Below are 20,701 nucleotides of genomic sequence, written 5' to 3' on the forward strand. Positions count from 1 at the left end.
AAGTACAGTCCATTTACCATTTACTGCATGGTCTCAGCCATCAATTTGGGCATCAGACTGTAAACCAAATAGGAAATGCTACAAAAATGTCTAACACTGAATTAGATAGGAAAGCAAGTGACTTGTTTAACTTGTGTGACAAAAAGATAAATGTCTTTTTAATTTTTGCAATGATTGACAAAGACAAAGAAGCCAAATTAAATTGTATTGAAGTCAGCCAATTCAAATCACCGGGTCATAAATGACAACCCTACCCACTCTGTCAGTTAGTGACTGAAGCAGAAAGGGTGCTGGTGTGTGTGTGTGTGTGTGTGTGTGTGTGCGTGTGTGTGTAGGGTATGTTAGCAGGAGGATGGGTGTCATTGTCACACCTCCCATCCTTCAATTGTTATGACATCACTCTTTCACATCAGACATTAGACTTTCACTATCACAGAAAAACATTCATGTGAAATGTGGTTTGTAATCCTGAGAAACAAACAAACAAAAACAAACAAAAGAAACAGCTGAAACTTCAACCCGGAATGTGGTTGTTTTGGCTCAGTACAACATTAACGTGAATATCTAATACAGTGCAGACTAAAACTGCAGCCAGCTGAAACATTCTGGTTTGTGGTCCTCATCTGGCTCAACATACAGTTAATCACATGTTCGTCTCACCACAGTTCTACTTAAGACACAGTGCTTTACTGGTACATCATAAAAAACCATAATCAGAGGATCCACGTTTTGACTGCAGGCGGGGCGTTGATGTCCCCTCCCCTGTCTCGAACAGTATTTCCTGTCTGCCTCTTCAGTGTGCGCTATCCAACAACAACAAAAAGTTCTAAAAAGAAAGATGAAAAAAGGTTTTACAGAGATAGTACTAAACTGGCTGAGTCATAAAAAATAAAATCATTCAAATACACCTACATTATTTCGTAAACCAAAACCCTGACTCTTTGAAACACTGTCCAGCACATAGACACCACACATAGATTAGATTCCACAAAAAGGGGTTTAAACACACAAAAAAAAGACAATTAAATCAGTCTAATTTTAACAAAACAACAACTTTACATTTTTACATTCAGACCATGCTCATGCTCTCCATCTTTTCTTTGTGTGCTTGTACCTGAAACAGAATAAGACATAAATAGGCGCGGAAACTTTAGCATTGCTGTGGTTGGCTTTTAAGGGTGTGAATATGCAGGGGCTTCACTTCACTTCACGTCTAAACCTTTGCTTTCATCACAGGAAACTGGTCTTGAACTGATATGTATTTTGAAACAAGTGCAATAAAACTATTTTATTTTCATTTACATTTGATTTATATTACAATTTATATTACAATCAAAATAAATAATAGAGTAATACTGTACGGGGTGAAGGGCACATACCAACACCAGGTTTGTTGTGCTCTCATAATAATCTTTTCTGTGGTTCAGTGTTTCACTGGTGGATCAGTGCAATAAGAAAAGGTCCCAGTCATCCACATATACCATTTTGGCAAGAGGACTCAAAGTACTTGGAAAATTATCTCCAGTAGCTTTAACAATATAAAGTCTTTTTAAATTGTATTCCATCACTTTGGATGATGCACATTGATAGATATTAAAATGGTATCTATCAGTCACAAAACTGATAGATACCATTTTTAATTTGAATATGCACATTAACAATAAAAAGAAACATAGACACATTAAAACTTTTACATTACAATTAGCCTGCTCAAGCCTCTTGCATGTCTTTTCTCACTTGTGGTCGAGGCTCAGTCAGGCCTGTTCTGAGTAAACAGCTTCTGTGGTTGGTCTAAGGGCGGAGAAAAGGCCCACCGCAGCTTTTGTCTGTGTAGCTGCTGCATGTGGCTGAATCTTTGCTGTCATGACTTTACAAAGAGCCGTGAGACCAGAAAGATATCATTTTAAAGTTTTAAAAGTAAAAGTTTTAAAACTCTCTAAAAAGGGAAGGTATAGTTATTTTGCAACACAGAATATTCAGTGGTTTCAACAGCTGTGCTTCTGCTTGAAGTTGATGTGGAGCTTGATAAACAGTGTGCCAGTTTCCCCATTAAAGTGATGACTTTTATGAAGACAATTTGAATTTCAAAATCCAAAGTTAATTTGTAGAGGGTCAACGAGCAACGAGCATGCATGTAGCAAAGTCCATTAACAATAAAAAATCAAACAAACAGAAGGAATCCACGTGGAACATGAATAACAAAGAAACAAAAGCTGAGAACAGGACATGAGAAGTTGATCTAGCAGAGCAACGACGAGACAGGAGGAGAGGATATATTGTATAGACAGCAGGGGAAGGTGACCAACTGAAGATGTGTGTGGAGATAATAAGAGCAGGAAGTAAAATGCACACAAGTGCATAAAGACAGATTTCAAAATAAAACAGGAAGTGACAAACAAACCCATGAAGTAGAAGTTCATCAGTGAAAAACAATATCTGCATGTTTACTCCTCCGCTTTTCTCACACTTTATATTCTCAATCCGACACAGAAAAAATATGGTCTGAAAACACAAATGAAAATATCTTTTTAATAGCATACACAGACTTATGAAAAACAGGCACTTGCAATGATTATTGTAATGGGTTTCAGTGGGGTTTTTTCACCTTCCCTGTCCATACTCATAAATCTTAATGACTGTTATTCATTTTGGAATATGTAAGACACAAATATCTTCAACAGTTTCTCACAGAAACAATACCAATTTAAAATTTAGGACATTAATAACAACATTAATCTAGTTTTGAATTGGTTATAAAAATACAAAAACATAGAATTAAAGAGAAAATATACAGCGTTCAGGCACGCCAACAGTACGTTGTTTGTATGTTGTCTCAAAATAGCAAGAGGAGCTAATTACTCATTTTGTCCAATCAATTCAGTTTGGATCAAGTGGACTCCGGTCAGATTGCAGAAGCATGTCACTGACTGATGACAGAAGTAGGACACAGCAAATATCATAAAAAAGGTTTTTAGACAGGGTATTTAAATTTCACCTTTGTAATAAATATCTTCAACATTTGAGTCACTAACTGGTAGAATAGAGAATAGAATAGAAAAATACTTTATTCATCCACCAATGGGGGGAATTCAAAAGAAGACTCCAACCAATACAAACTTTGCATCCATTTGGGTTGATGATAATCTTTTCTTTTAGGGATCGAGGAGTGGGGGTCATGCCACCTTACAACAACAACGTTCTTATTTGCATGGCTAGAGGACCACAACTCCTTGATCTCCAAATGAAGAGGGCCCACTTACCTTTGCAAAAGGAGGGGTAGGGCTAAGTGGTATAGGAATAAAGGGAAAAAAATGGAATTGGGCCCAAACTTTAATTTAGTAACACATATAATGACAAATCCCAGTTTCATTTGTCAGATTGCAGTGTGAGAATACACCATCATCACAGATCAATAATCCAACCCCAAGGCCTTGACAGCAGCGTAGATCTTCTCTCTCTCAGCGTTTGCATCCTTTATTGCACCACCATCAGCATTCATCATTGTGTAGAAGACAGCAGAATACACCCAGTTGTCTTCAACACTCTAAAGAAAATTAGATGAAAACATGAACAAAGTATTTTTTATCCAGATTTTTTTGTTTGTTTTCTTTTCATGTCTTACCTGAAGATTTTTTGGGACACGATTGTTTATATGCTGGGATACTGCAGCTTAAATAGTGAAAAAGGAAATAAAACAGATAATAGATAAGTTTGCATTCATTTTGAATTTAAATTTTTATATAAAGAACATTGAGTAACTTATCTTACCATTGCAACAATCACACTTGTTTTTCTTGATGGCATAAATTAGGACAGCTATAACAATTAGACCGAGAGTCAAGGCGGCACAAAAGAGAAAAATGACGGCATTGACCCCCTGTGACCACATATCAGTTCCTAAAGGAAAAAAAGAGAAAGAAAATCAATGCAAAGAAACAATGTAGTTTATAAGTCAAAAAACATTTCAAAAAAGGATTTTTAATATCTCAAAAATACCTTACCGTCAATAGTGATTTATTTTAACCTATGTTGTGCACACACAACATATGTGTCAACCCCTAATGGCTTATCAAGCCAGTAGGGGTTGACAAGGTTGAATACCTTCAACAGTGGAGCTTGAAAGCAGTTTCTTCAGTGCTCAAGATCACATTTCTTTTTCTACTGATCAGGGAAACTAAGCAGCAACCTTTCAAACTCAAACCTCTTCTCCAGCCTCCCTGACCCCCTTTACCAGTTTTGATGTAAATGTTACATTTACCTTCAATATCCAGTTTTGCTCCATTTCCAAATAAAATTTCTCCACATGCAGCCACAGCACAGTAGTAAGTCCCAACATCAGAGGAGCTGACGCTCCTGGAGTGGCTGTAGACACATTTCTGTGTTGAGTCAGTCTCAGGAACCCTCTCACAGCCATCACCACTGTTTTCATGAGCATAAAGTAAACCAGGATGAGACTCATCTGATCCAGCTCTGAACCAGTACACACTGTGATCTGCTGAACAGGCTTTCTTCTCAGATTTAAAGAGGACTGAACACAGAAGAGTCACTGGGTCTCCTGGGTGGACCGGATCAGATGGAGGCTCCTGAATAACAGCAGTGATGTCTGGTTCTGGTTCTGGGAAATGAAAAACAAAAAATGAAAAATGTACATGTTTTACTTGTTTATTTAGAAGTAATCTACGTAGATTCATTTTTATTTACCTTTAATTTTCAAAAAGGTTCCGTACAAAAAGGTCATGTAGAGTTGTTTGATTTTAAAACAGTAGTAAAGACCAGTGTCATTTAGCTTTGCTCCATTAAAATGTAGAATAAAGGTTTCATCCCCTTGTTTTGCTGTAATGTGAGGAATCTGGTTAACATCATCAAACTTATCATCAAAGTTATAAGTTGCTCCCAGAAATTCGGGCCAGTTTCCAGAAACAAGTCGGATCCAATACAAGGTTTCTTGGTGCAGAAGAGACTTCTGACGAGGACACGTCAGGGCCACATTTTGTCCAACAGTGAAAGATGTCGACACAAACTTAAAATCATCTGTTGATCCTGGAAAACATGCTGCCCCAAGAAAATCAGAAAATACAATTTTATATAAATAAGTGAGATAGATTTTCATATTTTCTGTATATTCTTTGTTTCTACATATACTTACATCCCACTCCGAGCATCAGCAGTGCAGAAAATATGATCAGCATATTTCTGATTAACACACCAGAGGCTTCATTCAAATAACAAGACGTAATAAGGAGGGTTACTCTAATACGATCATGCAAAGTGGGAGTGAACAACTTCTAAACAATCTGATTGGCCTTGATGTTTCACTGTAGATTCAGTGTGTGCCCTGAATGGACAAGATCAGATGGAGGCTCCTGAGTGATGGCAGTGATATCGAGTTCTGGGAAATAACAAATATGCATATTTACTCACCTAGTTAGTAACACTACTTGAAAAAATAACTCAGCATAATTAAGTTTGTATATATTTATTTATATTTTTTTCAGATATTCCATTTTTAGAGGTCATCTCATAAATGGAGCACCGCGGTAGTTCTGGCAGACCACGTAGTCAACGCACCCTTTGCCTATTGGCTGACGCCGACCCAACCCTTATGGCTGTCCACAAACCAACTGCGCTTATGGGTAATCAGCTGCTGCTCGCAATTGGATGCTGGCATTTGGGGCGCTTCATTTAAACTTGGTTTGCTGTCACTGCTCTTTTTGCTTTCTGCTTGCACCCACCACCTCCCCTGCTCCACCGACTTCTCATTGCCAAACAATGTCATACTGTTGTCATTGTTGCTTGCTCTGTTCTAGGGGGTTTGTTGCCTTTACAGCAAATGGAAGGCACTCCTCCTGAGGATGCTGCTGTTCCCTGTCTTGGCTTCCATGGAGCTCATGGAAAAGTCGGGAACTTCCTCCGAACAGAGCCATACCGCCAAAAACAAATTGTATGCATTCAGAATAAGCTTCTGAAATTTATCTCTGTTTCTCGTCTCGTTTTGACGAGAGTGGTTCTGACAGAACTTAGCTTCGCTCAACGTTTCCAGGCTCTTATTTTGCGGTAATGTGAGGAATCTTGTTAACATTATCAAACTGCAAGTTAAATGCTTCCCAGGCAAGTTTCCAGAAACAATTCTGATCCAAAGCAAGATTTCTCAGTGCAGAAGAGTCTGAAGAGGACATGTCAGGATCACATTATGGCCAAGGAGATGTTTTTTTTACCCAGACTTATTCATTTGTGGAACCTGGAAAACAAACATAAATACATCATTGGATTATAACAGAACAGATTCATGTATGTCTTAAAAAAAACATCACACTACTTTTAATACTATGGTTATGTATGTTTGGTTCGACTGCTCTACATACACTTACACCCCACTCTGAGCGTGAGCAGTACATAGACTATCAGTAATCCATTTGTAACTGCATTTACATAACAGCCCATCAAAAGTGGTGTCACCCTAATATAATCATGTAATGCAGGAAATGACTATTTCAGATAAATCTGATTGGCCATTCGCTACAAACCTCTGGACAATATTGTATATTTATGGAGTTGCAGGCTCTTTTCCAAATCATATAAACATTTTGCCAAACAAAACTTTTTTATTTGTAGAGCTTTGTAGAGTATTCACGTGGACTGAATGAGATACATCTGAGCCGCTGCAGCCACAAAGTATCTACAGTTATTGTGAGGTGCCTTTTTTTTTTACATGAAGTAAGTATCAGCGAGAGAATTCTTAGCAAAATTCACAGTAAAAACATTTGTTGGTCAATATATTGACCTCATATTGGCAACAACACATTTGTTCATTGTAGTTTGAGTGTAAAGGCAACATGCAACAGATATTTTTTTTTAAAAATGCATCTTTTCCCTTTTTTAATGATGATTGATGGCAACTTTCATGTCTTCACTTTTTTAGTAATATCAATCATGAATCATACAATTCTCTGTGTATTCAAAGGCAATACCCGAAGTATGCTGTATTGACTGTGCAGGCAGTTTCTGCACCACAGCAGAGCCGTAGCAGAAAGGAGGGTGGTGTGACTGCAAAGATGTAGCCCAATGCAGCAGTTCTGCAAAGCATGTGTAACCCATGTGTTAGCCCGGGTGGTGAGAACTGCACAGCGGATTGTGGGCTGCCGTCTGCCTTATCTGGACTCTGTTTATATCTCCAGAGTCCAGAGGAGGCTGGACGCATTGCTAAGGATCCCACCCACCCGGGCAACAGACTGTCTGTACCGTTGCCTTTAGGAAAGCTGTACAGGAACATTAAAACAAGCACTGCAAGGCTCAGGAGCAGCTTATTCCCCAGAGCTGTGAAAGCAATCACCCCCCTGTAGTGTCCCAGAGCTATAGAGTAATACATTGCTATTACTATAACCTTACATCAGTATTACTCTATAGCTCTGACACATCCCCCTGCAGAACACTCACTCAAGCTCCTCCCCCTTCAGTCAAACACACCCTCCCAGACTCACACCCCCGTTCACAGTCTCACACTCACTTCCACCCCAAACTGGGACTCGCACTAAGTGCACTTTATTCTCATCCTCAGACAATATTTACGGGTATACATTCTTATTTATTACAATCTAACTTTATTCTATTTCATTGTGTCCAGTTTTTTACTTTAATGTGTGCCTTTAAGCCGTGAGTCTGAAGAAAATTTCGTTATCTTTTACAATGACAATAACGACTCTTGATTCTTGATAAAGCCGGCCTTACACAAAACAACCTGGCATCAAGGATGACAATACTATTATTATTAAATTATTATTGAGTGGCCATGTCACAATGCCAGCTTTCCCTTATGCCATTTTGCATCTGTTACTGCCTCCCTTTCTGACTCAGAGGCATATCAGCGGTCGGTTCTTAGAATATTACAAGTGAAGTTTGTGTAATATAAGGCTAACAGCTTGTCCTACTGCAATATCTCTTGAATTTACTCATTTGTTTGACCTGTGTGCATGTGTCAACAACTTTGATACAATGGTACATAAAGAGAGATAATCCAAACTAAATTTCTTGTGATTTCAGAAGCTCAGCATCACAAATGATGACCCTCTCACTCTGTCTGTCAGTCACCTCAGCAGGAAATGCACAGCATACAGAGATGGGAGGTGGTTGTGATAACACCCTCCATCCTCCACATTTCAGAGCACCACTGTAAGTGTCACAGACTTTCATCTGTGGGAGATCAAAAGTGTCAACTTGCATACAGTGATGTGAGAGAAACTCAGCAACCAGGCCAAGGCTGGAACATTTTTGGTTTCTCTCTTTGTCACGGTCAACATACAGTTGACTGTAGGCCCTTAGTATGATATTATCATTTTACCCCGTCTCAATATACGTTTACTGTCTGTCTGCCACTTCAGAGTTTCCTGTCTTATCAAAGCAAAAAAAAAAAGAAATAATAATAAAAAAAAAAATTTAAATAAAAAAGACTTAAGAAGCTCTTTTAACACCATAACTGCTGCAGCAGTTTTGAGACATGGTGGTTGCATTACATTTCAAATTGACTGTGTAATACACAAGTAACACACAGAAGGGTGCACAAATGAAAAGTAACAATTTTAAATTAAATTAAATGAATAAATTAAATTATATTTATTGGAATTTGTGTCTCTTCGTAGTCATTTATGTCCTTTGTGTGCACAGTGCTGCTTGCACCTTAAACACACAGACACAACGGATGGAATTTTTTGCATTGCGGTGGTTATGCCCTCAAGCAAAGGTGTGAAAACTAAGTGGCTTTTCTTCCATCAAGCCATCTGCTTTCATCTTACGTAAATGGTCTTTGACTGCTGTTTAGGGTTAAGGTTTGGTTCTTTTCTAAATATGCATGTTTACAAACTCCATATTGTTGCAATGTTCGAATATTATCTGAAGAATGGACACACACTCACACATAGTCAGTGTGTGATTGTTTTTGATCGTGCTTTTATGTGGTTTGGTGTTCAGTGGTAGATACTGATAGAATAAGAGATCTTGTTGTTTGTAAAAGTTTTAAATGATTGCTATACTGAATCAGACATGAAGGTGCCCGTCTTTCTAAAGTCTGTTTTTATATTATCACTTGGCACAACAATGGACTGCAAGACTGTCCAAATAAGTGGCGAACGGATACAAAACTCCATAAAATCAAAACCAAATACAACTAGAAAACTAAAACTAAGTGGAACAAACTGCTTTTTTAAACTAAGGGGAACCTGCTGGAGCCTATTGCTGCTCATTTCTCACTTCATATCTGGTTGAAGCTCAGTCAGGTCTGTTATGAGCAAACAGCTTCAGTGTTTGGTCAAGGGGGCGGAGAAACAGCCAACCACAAGTTTTGTCTGTTAGTGATGCTGCTGAATGTGGCTTTACTTGTTGACAGAAAGAAACATGCTAAAGAGAGTTAATGGCACAACTAACTGTAAAGACAAAAATGGATGTTGTGAAACATGAAAACACATTTGTCAAACCCACAATAAGAAACCATATATTACAAAAAAAGAGAAAGTTCATCTTAATTCGGGTACTCTGGCAACCTCCTTATATAAGACTAGAGCAGTTATACTGAAACACATCTGAAGCTAATCAGAAACACAATGAAACTTCTTAATGCAGTTCATAACAACTGCTCTTAATAATATCATGGGTCTATGAAAATTAATGAATAATGTTAATAATAACAGATTACACATTTATAAGTGCTCTTCTCTTTATCTCTCTCACAAATGGTATAGCTCAGAAGTTTTAAAGTTTTTCTTTCCCTCAGTGTGTGTGTCCATCATTGCATTTGCTTTATCCTGATGAGGGTCCTATGACACATTTTCCTTGACTTGAATCTTTTCACAACCTTCAAAAAGCTTTTGGCAGAACTTGAATCAGGCATTTGGTTCCATTTCTTGACAGTATTTTCTGAACCTGAACTACTGAACTTTCAGACCTGAACTGATTAGAGTTGAGTTCAGGACTCTGGGAAGGTTTTTCCAAATATCGATTGTTAGGCTACTTTATCCCTTCTGCAACCACATATGTTGAATTTGGTGTCATCCTGTTGGACTCTCTGGTCTCTCAAAATCAAAACAATATGTGTTTAATATTGTTTAATCTTTTTTTTTGTATGCAGTTCATGGTTGCACAGCAATGATTTTTGCATGACAGTTTAACCATACAAAATGGCATGTGAAAAGCTTAAATACATACCTGTACCTGAAGTTATAAGCTAATATACGCAATATCATAAGGTCATGTTATGCTGGAGCATTCCAGTGTCCAAGTTTCAACTGTCTAGATGATTCAGTCATTTTCCAGCCACTTCATGTAATCTGCCAGGTTGACTAGGATTCAAGGATTCTTTATTGTCATTTCGCCCCATGTTAAAAACATGGGGTGAAACAAAATTAGTTACTCCCAGTGCAAGCCCAATAATAAATAGAATAAAAAAGAAATAGCTAAGGATATGTACAATAAGCAAGATAAAATAAAACACACAAAATAAGTGGAAATTAACTTCACAGCAGTATTCAACAGTCCTGTACCATTGAGGTAGTGTGCATGTAGGATTAAAGGGACAATTTGTAGTGTTCAGAGTTGTGAAAGATTGGGGGTGGGGATGCTGAACCTGAACTACTGAACTTTCATACCTGAAATGACTAGAATTAGTCATTAGTCTACCTCCTGAGGAAGTAGAATACCCAACCCATACTTCAACAATACCAATGGTCACCTTGGCCAAACAAATCAATATTCCAGCTTTCCTTCAGAGAGATTAGATAGTTCTGAGTCGCAGCCAACCATGATCAGTGATGGGAAGGTAGCAGACCTTGACCGTGGCAAGTCAGGAAACAATTTGAAACTGAAAACAACACTTACGAATAACTTTAAGATAATTTTATTCCTGTTTCTAAATGCTAACATCAGACAGCGTAAATGCACCTAATTCTTGTTTTAGTTCAAGATGATGTACAACCATTTTTCACCTGAAAAAAATGAGTGAAAGCCAAATATTGCCATGACATTCATGTTTATAGTAAAAGTAAGAAGAAGGGTCATTTTGTCAAAGCCTTCCGTAAAAGTGAGTATCTTTCACAGTCCCCCCCTGTTGGCCATTAGAAAAAGTAACTTTACTAACTCCACAAACTAAAAGACTGGGCATCTTTCAAAACAGATTTTTACTAAACTACATAAAAACTTTTCAAATCTTTTACAGAAACAAGGAATTTCAGTCACCGTAAAAACATAGTGATATCCACATCTCTTACAAAATAAAAATTGAACACTTGTCATCTAAATGTAGTGGGGTGTTTCTCACACATTTCAACCAATCATTGAATCCTGCTTCAGAGGCTTTGATCACCTCGTGACTAAACCCTTCATTTGGGTAAGAGGACATCAGTAGTGCGAGACAAGAGTGGCTGTAAAACAATGATTGTATTACTGGCTGCTTGGATTCTTCTTGGTACAGAATGTAAGTGCAATTCTTTCCAAGAAAGAAAAAAAAGAAAAAAACATTTACTGCCAATTACTGTTTGTACAGTCCAGTATGTGAACTGTGAACTTTGAAGCGCATGTAAATCTGTAGCACTTGTATTTATCAATGTTTGTAACGGTAGTTACACTCCTGTGATGTTATTTGTCTTTTTTTCTGCAGCTCTGATTCAAACAACAGAAGTTCCGCACCTGATCTCTCTGACTGTGGTCAACCTTGGTGAGAATGTAACTCTTGACTGTAAAGTCTCCGAGAATGAGCTTCAGTTCTTTTACTGGTACAGGCAGCCCCTTGGACATATGGTCCAAACAGTAGCAAGTCTATCTCTTGGTAAGACAATGATGACTGAACAGTTTAAGGATTCACGCTTCACAGTAACAGCAGAGGAGTCTCAGTATTTTCTTACTATATCAAATGTGACCAAAGAGGATGAAGCAACATATTACTGTCAAATTGGAACACGGTTTTCTCAAACGTTCATTAATGGCACATTTTTGGCTGTGAATGGTAAGATCTGGTTCTTTTATGTTCACTATATAAATCACTGATCACATAATTTATCAAAGTGATAATAAACAGGTTATGCATATGTTTCTATTCCCTCCTTAAACTGAACCCTACAGATTACAGTCAGCAGAAATCTGTCTACGCAAAACAAAGTTTGAAGACGGAGTCAGGTCAGCTCAGAGACTCTGTGACTCTCCGGTGTCCGCTTCTTCGAAAGAACAAAGAAAAGGAAGAAAGAGTGCTGTGTCCAGCTGAACACAGTGTATTCTGGTTCAGAGCTGGATCGGAAGGATTTGATCCAGGAATCATTTACACACAGAGGAACATCAGTGATGAAGATATGGAGAGAAGTTGTTCTTACAGTCTATCAGTAAGAGACTCTTCTGATGCTGGGACTTATCACTGTGCTGTGGTCACATGTGGACAGATCCTGTTCAGTGAGGGGACTAAAGTGGACACAAGTATGTCTCTAAAATAGTATTACGTTCAACTTTCTTGAAAAATATTTTGTTTGGTTAAGATATGTTGGATGCAGGCCAATTCAACTATTTTTACCAGGACTTGGTTAAACTGCTTAATTTAAAAAAGTCAAAAAGAAGAAGTCAAATGTGAAGAAGTAGTTTTATGATTATTCTACAGAGAACATTTGAAGCCCACCCTGACTTTGACAAACCAAAGTAACAATCAGTTGTTGGGAACATTGGGAGTGTTATCAAAAAATGTCTACACTTTTTTTCCCCTATCTGATTTAACATGTTGAAGCAACATCAGATGTGCCAGTGAGAGAGATCTCTGGCTGTGTGTTCAGCACTGTGAATGACTTCTATCATGCACAGATAAAACTTAACATTTAAAGTATGTATATTAATTTCAGTACATAAAGTTAAAATCCATGTGACCTTTTGAGATTAACTCATTGAACAAGGTACACTACTGCCCCGTTCTGTGCTGGTGAATAGCGTCCTCGATGACTTAATTAGAAGTTGGACATCTTCTTTGTGGTTTGTTCAAATGTTAGTTGTTTGACAAGATATAGCATCACGAGAGGACACAGAAGGGGGGCTTTCATCTTTTATTGCAACTGGTGCTTGACTTGGGTTGACAGTTGTTATGTTTTTCGACAGTTTTTTAGTAGGTTATCAAATACATAATGTTTTTAATAAAGCATAATTTACTATATTTTCAATAAGAAATTATTTCTCCCATTATGTTGTATTTTTTCCAAACCAGAGCCAGAAATGGATCCTGTTGTCATTGTGCTCGGAGGACTGTTGGCCTGCTTTGTTACAGTGACTGTCATCTTAATTTTCTATGTAAAGCAAAAGAAAGTTTGTGAACATTGCAAAGGTAGGTTTGCCAAATACAGATACACATACTATGCATATATCATTATTGTTGTTCTTGTTTACGAAAAATGCATTCAGTTCATGGCTTGGACCCTTTTCAGAGCAGACTTTTTTTTTGTCTTTCAAAGCAAAAGAAACAAAGGTGTAAGTGGGTATATTTACCAGTTCAGACATAAGTGCCCAAATATTGCATCAGATCTGAATGGCTTAAAAATGACTGTATTCCATTTTTTTTAAATTTTTTTAAGACTCACAATCAGGGATCATGGGGATATGTGTACCCATCGTTTGCTTGTGTTTTGTATTTTGTTTAAATTGTTTCATTATAATTAAATCGTTGGCAGTACCATCCGCCATTTTAACAAAATTTACTCAGAAAAAATAAAAATACAAAAAGCCATTTCCTTCACGTCCAGCTAAAGCAGAAAGAAATCTGTATCCTGAATAAATCACATCACAGACAAATGTGTATTTGACCACCCTGCAGAGCATAAAGGATTCATACCATAAATTAGCTTAGCTTTCAAAGTCATTCGAAAATAATCAGTTTTCTCTGCCCTGATGTGCTGGGGGCGTGTCCACAGAAGACCCTCATGGAAATATCTCAATGTTAGTTCAAAACAACCACACTACAAGGCAAACACAGCAGAGTTCAGTTTAAATAAACTAAATTGCTTAGAGATGAAATCATAAATGCAGTTTGAATAATAACTGGTCTATCCTCTCAAACCAGCCAACCGTCAACGTTGAGATAGTTACAATAAGTGAAAGTAAACTGGACTACAACCCATTCAATGGTTGATCTGAAGCCACCGCTGGCCTGGTGCATAAGCTGGAGGAAAGTGAGTCTGCCTTTACTCTTCTCTGGAGTTCGACCCAACTCTGATACTGGCGTGTCTAGACACTATCAGAACAGCGTTGGACTTGCACAACCAGAGGATAACAGCCATAGAAGAGACGCTCTTCAGCCACAGCAATGACCTAATCAAGCTAACATCAACACTGGAGTGAATTGAAAAGCTAAATGATGGCCACAGCAGACAACCTCAAAAATCAATCCAGGCCACAGAACCTGATAATTATCCGCCTACCAGAAGGAGATGATAGAAAACTGCCTTTGGAATTTGTTTGATGTACTAGTGGTGGATAGGTGGACATAGCACACAGAACCTCAGCCATGGGCCATCATTGTCTGATTTCACCACTTATAGGACATTAAATTAATTTGATCTGATCTCATTGTAGAGGAATTATAGTTTGATTTACAAGTGAGGAATCTGCACTTGCAAGCATTTGCTTGCCTAATATACTCAGACCCACTGCATTGTGGACCTATGTTTTTTTTAACATGTTTTAAGCAACTTTCTTAAAGGGATAGTTCGTCTCTTTTGACATGAAGCTGTATGACATCCCATATTAGCGATATCATTTATGAACATTGACTTACCCCCCGCTGCGTCCTGTGAGCCGAGTTCTGCCGTTGACGAAGGTAGTCCGGCTAAAGAGATGAACTATCCCTTTAATATAGTTTTTCTGACTTTCTGTTCTATGGAACAACATATTATACAATATGTTCACAACCTAAAATGAGGAACCATATTCCTATTTAGAAACACTCAGGAGTGTTTTTTTTTTTTTTTTACAGGAGATTTGAGTGGCCCCCATCTTCCTGGATATGACAAATCAAGTGTGGAGCAGTCAAATCATTTGGTAGAGCAAACTCTATATTAGGCTGGTGGTCATGATGATATGGCTGATCAGTGATATATATATATATATATATATGTATATATATATATATGTATTTTATTTTAATTTTTTTCCCCTTTTTTGATAGCATGCCTGATGTACCATTCATATGATTACTGTACTGTACGTCTGTTAGTAGAGAAACTTTCAGGCAAACAACTGAAAAAAAAACAATAAAAAATAATAATATTATTTATTATATAATTTTAAATATATTATATATAATAATAATAATAATGATAATAATCTATCTATTTTGCAGCACAGTGAAGCAAAAGAAGCAAACTATGCATCAGTGGAATTTTCAACATCCAGAGCAAAAAGAGGGAAGAAGAAGAGACAGTCCCAAAAAGATTGTGTTTACTCTGCTGTCAGATCAAACCACCACCAACAGCAGATCTCTTCTCTATAAGGAAAGCAGGACTTGGACACTAAGTTTCACAACGTAGATTGTGTATTCAGGATTTCCTTTTTAACTGTTGCAGTCAGCTGATGTTGAGGAAGAACATCATATTTCAACTTAATTCAATTAATCGCTAAACGTGTGTCTGTAATTCCTGAGACATATGGTTGAAATATCAAACACGTCATATATCTACTATCAGTTCAGTAAATAAATGTCATTATAATTTTTTTTTTTTATTGATTAAACAAACGTAAATATATATACATGTTCAATTAGAATTCAGGTAAACATATTCAAGGTATTGGAGAAACAAAAACTACATACTATGGATTCCTGGTTAAATCCTTCATCATCTGGATACAAACTCAAACTGTGGCAGTTGTGGTATTTAAATGTTGAACGCATCCCACTGATTCTAGCAGGTGTTTAGAAAGCTGCAGACCAACCACCCACAGTTCTGCACTGTAATGTCACACCAGCAGCAACAGTTCTGATAACAGAATGTGGAATTTATTTCTTCACATAGATCCATATAATTGTAATTCATGCTGACAAATAGTTTGAGCAGTCACACGAAATATTAGGAAGAATAACTTACTAATCAAACCACGCACAAAGCAGTTGGCTGTCAGTTTCGTCAAGGTGAAGATGTCAGCAGAATAAATGCATCTGTCTTCATCTCCCAAATACAAACATAAACATTTGTGTTTTTCTTACCACCGCTGTGTTTCCTCAGCACAACTACTGCTGGATTGAACATATAACTATATAAATAAGGACCCTGCACTTTGAGTAACTTCTGTTACCTGACAGTGGTCAGCTATAACTACCAGACACCATTCAGAGAGCACACAGAAGAAAATGACAAATGAGTTACAAATGAGTAAAAGAAAACTGCAAAGCTCTTTATTCAATAATCACATGTAATTTCAATAAAAAAAGAAAACTGTTTTAAGGGATTGGCATGTTTCATGGAATTTGAATACATACAACAACAGAAAAAAAACAACTATCATTTGCAAGTACATTGTCTTTTGAACCTCCCGAGTTACTGAGAATGAAATACTAACATTAGAACACAGATGATCAATCACATACTTTCTTACACAAGTACCACTCCTTCAAAAATAAATGAAAAAATGATTTCAATACATACGGAACTTTATGAAGTCTGAGTAATCAAAGAGGGGTTCATATGACTTGAAGTTTGTTTACCATCAAAGGACAAACACATCACACAAACTGATTCCTTTTACTGTAAGAGTTTTCCATTAATACAAAGATGAGCTGAGTGAGGAAAAGTTAGAGAGACAGAGAGGTAAGCGCTCTCAAGGTGAATCTTCGAAACACTTATTTTACACGACAACGCCAGCTGAGGCAGACATATCACAAGCCCTTTTAAAATATTTAGTAATAAATTTCATAAAAGTGGGACTGTTATTTTGGATTTGCAGATAGTTTGGGCAATTAAAGGAGTGATGTATAACGACATCAGAATGTGCTTAGCTCATGAAAATATGATCTGATGTTATGACCGCAAGAAAATAAATAGAAACAAATTGCAAGTGCCTCCAAAGAGGTTATTTTTTCTAAACAGCGTATTTGACATTAACAGTGACCAATAAATTCAGTTTTGTAAAGCCAATCTCAGAAAACCCTGACATCAGAGTAGATCGTCTCCTTCTTGGCTGTTGCTTTTCTCCTTCCTGCTCTGGCAGCTTTGCTCCGGGTAAAGATTACTGTGGAATACGTTAATGAGTCTTGATTTCTCTGAGGAAATAAAATGCAAGATTGAAAATGGGTGAGAAGATTTAATGTACATACATGTTAAGAGACAAACATTGCTGACAATTATTTTTAGCCACACCTTGAATTCTCACCTGATGATTTTGGTCTTCTGCTTGGACTGTTTCACCATGAGAGACAGAAGCTGCATTATCAAATAGTAATGGGAAAAAAAATATTACTATCCTTCACATGAAGCTAAATTAAGTTATTTATTGGAAAACAGTAGTTTATGGAAATGTAAGCTGTTGGTCTTACCTTTGCAACAATTACAAGATTTTTTCCTGACAGCACAAACAAGGAAGGCCGTAACAATCAGACTGACAGCCAAAGCAGCACATAACAGAGAGAGAAACATATCGGTCTTCTCTGCATCATGTGTGCTGACAACTAAAACACAAGAGAAACAAACATGTAGGTTTAATATGCAAAAAAAAAGGAGATTACTGACACTATGATATAAATGTGATAGGATCACCTTCAATGTCCAGTTTTGTCCCATTTCCAAAAACTATCCTCCCACATGCAGCCACTGCACAGTAATAAGTTCCAGCATCAGTGGAGGTGAGGTTCTCCTTAAAAAAGCTGTAGGCACAACTCTGTAGGGACTGAGCATCAGGACTCTTCACACATTCACCATCACTGTTACTCTGGCCATAAATTAATCTGTGACGTGATTCATCTGATGCGACTCTGAACCAGAAAACCCTGTGTTCCTCTGGACATGTTTTCTTTCCTGAATCAGAGAGGACTGAACATCGCAGAGTCACAGAGTCTCCTGCATTAATTGCATCAGATGGAGAGCCTTGAACGGCTGCAGTAAAATCAGGTTCTGGTCCTAGAAAAAGCACATTTAGGTTAAAATATGCATTCATGTCCATATTTAAAACTCCACATAAAGTTTTTTCAAACATAATAATAAGCTATTTATATTCTAAAAATGGAAAACATACTGTTTACAGGCTTTTGGGCTGCATGGTAACGATTAATTACCTTTAATTTGTAGAAATATTCCTTTTGAAAAAGTAATGCTCTGTTGATGAGATTTTAAACAATAGTAAAATGCAGTGTCACTCAGCTTTGTTTTTGTAATATGTAGAACTAATCTTCCCAGTTCATGTTTCGTTGTAAAACGAGAAATCATGTTCACTGGATCATGATCAAAGCTATATCCTTTCCCCACGATTTCAGGCATGGTTCCAGTAACGAGTCTGATCCAAAACACGGTTGCAGTGCCTCTAGATATGTTGCGGTTACATGATAGGGTCACATCTTCACCTACACCAACCATCTTTGTCACAAAGTTCTCATCAAATGTGCACCCTGAAAAATTAATATAACACAAAGCAGTGTTTAATTACAGATCCATGTTTATAACTCCTCTATTACAATAAGAAAATGTATTACTTTTCAAATACATGTATAAAGAATCTGATCTTATTTATATACTTACACCCAGCTTGGAGCAACAGCAGTATATAAAGTACGACACACATTGTCTGATCTCTCCAGTCTGACTGCAGTTAAGGCGCATTATAAGATGATTTCCTTTAATGTACTTATATCAAATGGGAGGGACCATTTTTAGAGAGATCTGATTGGCCTGTTATGTTGGCATCTCACTTCACTACCCCAGTGGAAAGACATAAACCAGAACTTTCCAACTTAAGTATGAAACAACACCAGAAGAATGTTATTGTCATATCATAGTGGTGGGTTTGGTTTGGTTCCCTCTGTGTTTATGCATTGTTGTTTTTTACTTACTGTAAACATTGAGGGTCCTCCAAGGGAGATATCTTTTTAATGTAATTCTGGTACATGATGTGACGTGCTGAAGCCATAATTTTGATATTCATTAATCAAATCTGTATGATGAAGATTAACCAAACAGTAGCTTACATTCAAAGAATAAATTACTGACATGACCCCCAATGGGATAGGCAAAGGATGGTCTGTTGACCATCCAATACCACTAGTGCAATTCACCTAATTTCATATTACTTTATGGTTACTTAAGGATACATCTATCATAAAAGAGCGACAATGGATTTGATTTATTGTTTCAGCCATCGAGCAATATTTTACTATATTAATATTTTAGCATTACCAGATGATCCTGAGTGAAATAGAATGGTCAAGAAGGAACATAAGCTTGTATGATAGAGTTTACAGACCCTGCAGTCCCTTTTTAGGCTGAATTAGAGTCATGAATATGATTCACCCTGCCATGGGGAGCCAGTGGAGTTTCATTGGCAATGACGTGACTTGTGTTCTTTGTGGTCGATTAAACAAAAGATGCCCTAATGCGTTCTGAACCATTTGATGAGGTTTCACTGTGCAAGCAACAACATCTGCTAGAAGAGCATTGCACTCGTCGAGGTGGTAAATAACCATGGCTTGTAACAAGAGCTGAATGACATACTGAATCAGATGCAGCACATTTACTATGAACTGAGCACAATAAATACCTAGTGGTCTCCAAAGGTCTTCTATTGAAAACACTGGGAGGAACAGTACAAAGCTCTGAAGACAACTGCTACACATACAACAGTCAAGTGGAGGAGCCAAGATAGAGTTCTGTGGTAATGACTTGTGTTTTCATTAACTTTAATTGTAATCCTCATTTATATATTCAGTCAGTGTTTCCTTACACTTTCACTCACTGTTTATTGCTGTTTTAGACATTACAAACTACCTGGTTAGGTTTAGTTATTAAGATGAGATTGTTAAGGTTAGGAATTAGAAACAAGGTGGGAAAAAAATACAGCTTATATTAGAATAGACACTGCCATTATGATATTGCACATATTATATCCCTTTCTTGGATCACTGCCTGCAGAGTCCTGCCCCACAGAAAACATGCTACACTCTTAACCCGAACTAGTTGAGTTTACTAGAAAATCGCGTGGAAACCCGTTGCCTTATCCCGTTTAAGTTTTTACAAAACATGAAACTAAACCTTTTAAGTTGTATTGGCATAGATAACTTAGACATATTCAAGTTTACATTAGTAACCTTTACTCAAAACCATTAGTTCACATAACTTATCTCTTTTCTGAGGTCTAGCCAATCATTTTAGGTCAAATGCACATAAATATATATAAAAGCATTACTTAACATCATTTGTTGACATAAGTAATGTATTGTCTTCAAATTTTAATTAATGACTTATACTGTTTTGATTTAGAGTTTGTATTTACCATTGTAGTAATGGTAGAGGTAGAGGCAAGAAAAGGCTTAGTCCAGACTTCCTCCTGCAGTAAGCACTTTTATCTTGACAGACAATTCACAGGAACAATAGTGAATTTCAACCAACCCACATGTATTCGAACAAGTGGTGGTAACTTTCTATCTCACCACTTTCAGTTATGGTGCAGATTTAGTTAAAATGCAACACGAACAAAAACCTTGTACTACACCGTCACTGCGTAC

The 20,701-nt window shown here is 37.2% G+C and overlaps 3 protein-coding genes across 4 annotated transcripts; 1 reads left to right on the forward strand and 2 right to left on the reverse strand.

The window, feature by feature from the left end:
• Nucleotides 1–1,069: 1,069 nt before the first annotated feature.
• Nucleotides 1,070–7,366, reverse strand: LOC142397186 (uncharacterized). The gene is made up of 8 exons (XM_075480529.1): nt 7,009–7,366; nt 4,702–5,040; nt 4,259–4,615; nt 3,769–3,897; nt 3,623–3,669; nt 3,423–3,544; nt 3,261–3,282; nt 1,070–1,114 (listed from the first exon to the last, which is right to left on the reverse strand). The coding sequence occupies exons 1-8, from the start codon at nt 7,364–7,366 to the stop codon at nt 1,070–1,072; spliced, it is 1,419 nt and encodes a 472-aa protein (XP_075336644.1).
• Nucleotides 7,367–11,385: 4,019 nt separating this feature from the next.
• Nucleotides 11,386–15,513, forward strand: LOC142397188 (immunoglobulin kappa light chain-like). Its single transcript, XM_075480530.1, has 6 exons — nt 11,386–11,455; nt 11,639–11,983; nt 12,100–12,444; nt 13,214–13,330; nt 14,975–15,039; nt 15,454–15,513. Exons 1-6 carry the CDS (start codon nt 11,413–11,415, stop codon nt 15,511–15,513), a joined length of 975 nt encoding a protein of 324 aa, XP_075336645.1. The 5' UTR covers nt 11,386–11,412.
• An 855-nt stretch (nt 15,514–16,368) lies between these two features.
• LOC142397380 (signal-regulatory protein beta-2-like) lies at nt 16,369–18,779 on the reverse strand. Of its 2 annotated transcripts, none has more exons than XM_075480730.1 (6): nt 18,723–18,779; nt 18,263–18,592; nt 17,748–18,107; nt 17,528–17,659; nt 17,365–17,390; nt 16,369–17,254 (listed from the first exon to the last, which is right to left on the reverse strand). In XM_075480730.1, exons 1-6 carry the CDS (start codon nt 18,763–18,765, stop codon nt 17,132–17,134), a joined length of 1,014 nt encoding a protein of 337 aa, XP_075336845.1. In that variant the 5' UTR covers nt 18,766–18,779; the 3' UTR covers nt 16,369–17,131. The 2 variants fall into 2 exon arrangements, with proteins under 2 accessions (XP_075336845.1, XP_075336844.1); XM_075480729.1 differs by having other exon boundaries at nt 17,365–17,414.
• Nucleotides 18,780–20,701: the final 1,922 nt, after the last annotated feature.

The sequence above is a fragment of the Odontesthes bonariensis genome, chromosome 13 (genome assembly GCF_027942865.1).
Source record: "Odontesthes bonariensis isolate fOdoBon6 chromosome 13, fOdoBon6.hap1, whole genome shotgun sequence".
In the NCBI taxonomy this organism is placed as follows: Eukaryota; Metazoa; Chordata; class Actinopteri; order Atheriniformes; family Atherinopsidae; genus Odontesthes; species Odontesthes bonariensis.

Bases quoted from the DNA above. Each gene is read 5' to 3' on its own strand.
- LOC142397186 (XM_075480529.1), bottom strand. From the start codon at position 7,366: ATGTATTACTCTATAGCTCTGGGACACTACAGGGGGGTGATTGCTTTC. The intron at 3,545-3,622 runs GTAAGACATGAA...AATTTTCTTTAG, and splicing joins GTGTCCCAAAAAATCTTCAG to AGTGTTGAAGACAACTGGGT. The intron at 3,283-3,422 runs GTTGGATTATTG...TATACCACTTAG, and splicing joins GCTGCTGTCAAGGCCTTGGG to CCCTACCCCTCCTTTTGCAA.
- LOC142397188 (XM_075480530.1), top strand. From the start codon at position 11,413: ATGATTGTATTACTGGCTGCTTGGATTCTTCTTGGTACAGAAT. The intron at 11,984-12,099 runs GTAAGATCTGGT...TGAACCCTACAG, and splicing joins CACATTTTTGGCTGTGAATG to ATTACAGTCAGCAGAAATCT. The intron at 12,445-13,213 runs GTATGTCTCTAA...TTTCCAAACCAG, and splicing joins GGGGACTAAAGTGGACACAA to AGCCAGAAATGGATCCTGTT.
- LOC142397380 (XM_075480729.1), bottom strand. From the start codon at position 18,765: ATGTGTGTCGTACTTTATATACTGCTGTTGCTCCAAGCTGGGT. The intron at 18,593-18,722 runs GTAAGTATATAA...TTAATTTTTCAG, and splicing joins GCTGTTGCTCCAAGCTGGGT to GGTGCACATTTGATGAGAAC. The intron at 17,415-17,527 runs GTAAGACCAACA...TTGATAATGCAG, and splicing joins ATCTTGTAATTGTTGCAAAG to CTTCTGTCTCTCATGGTGAA.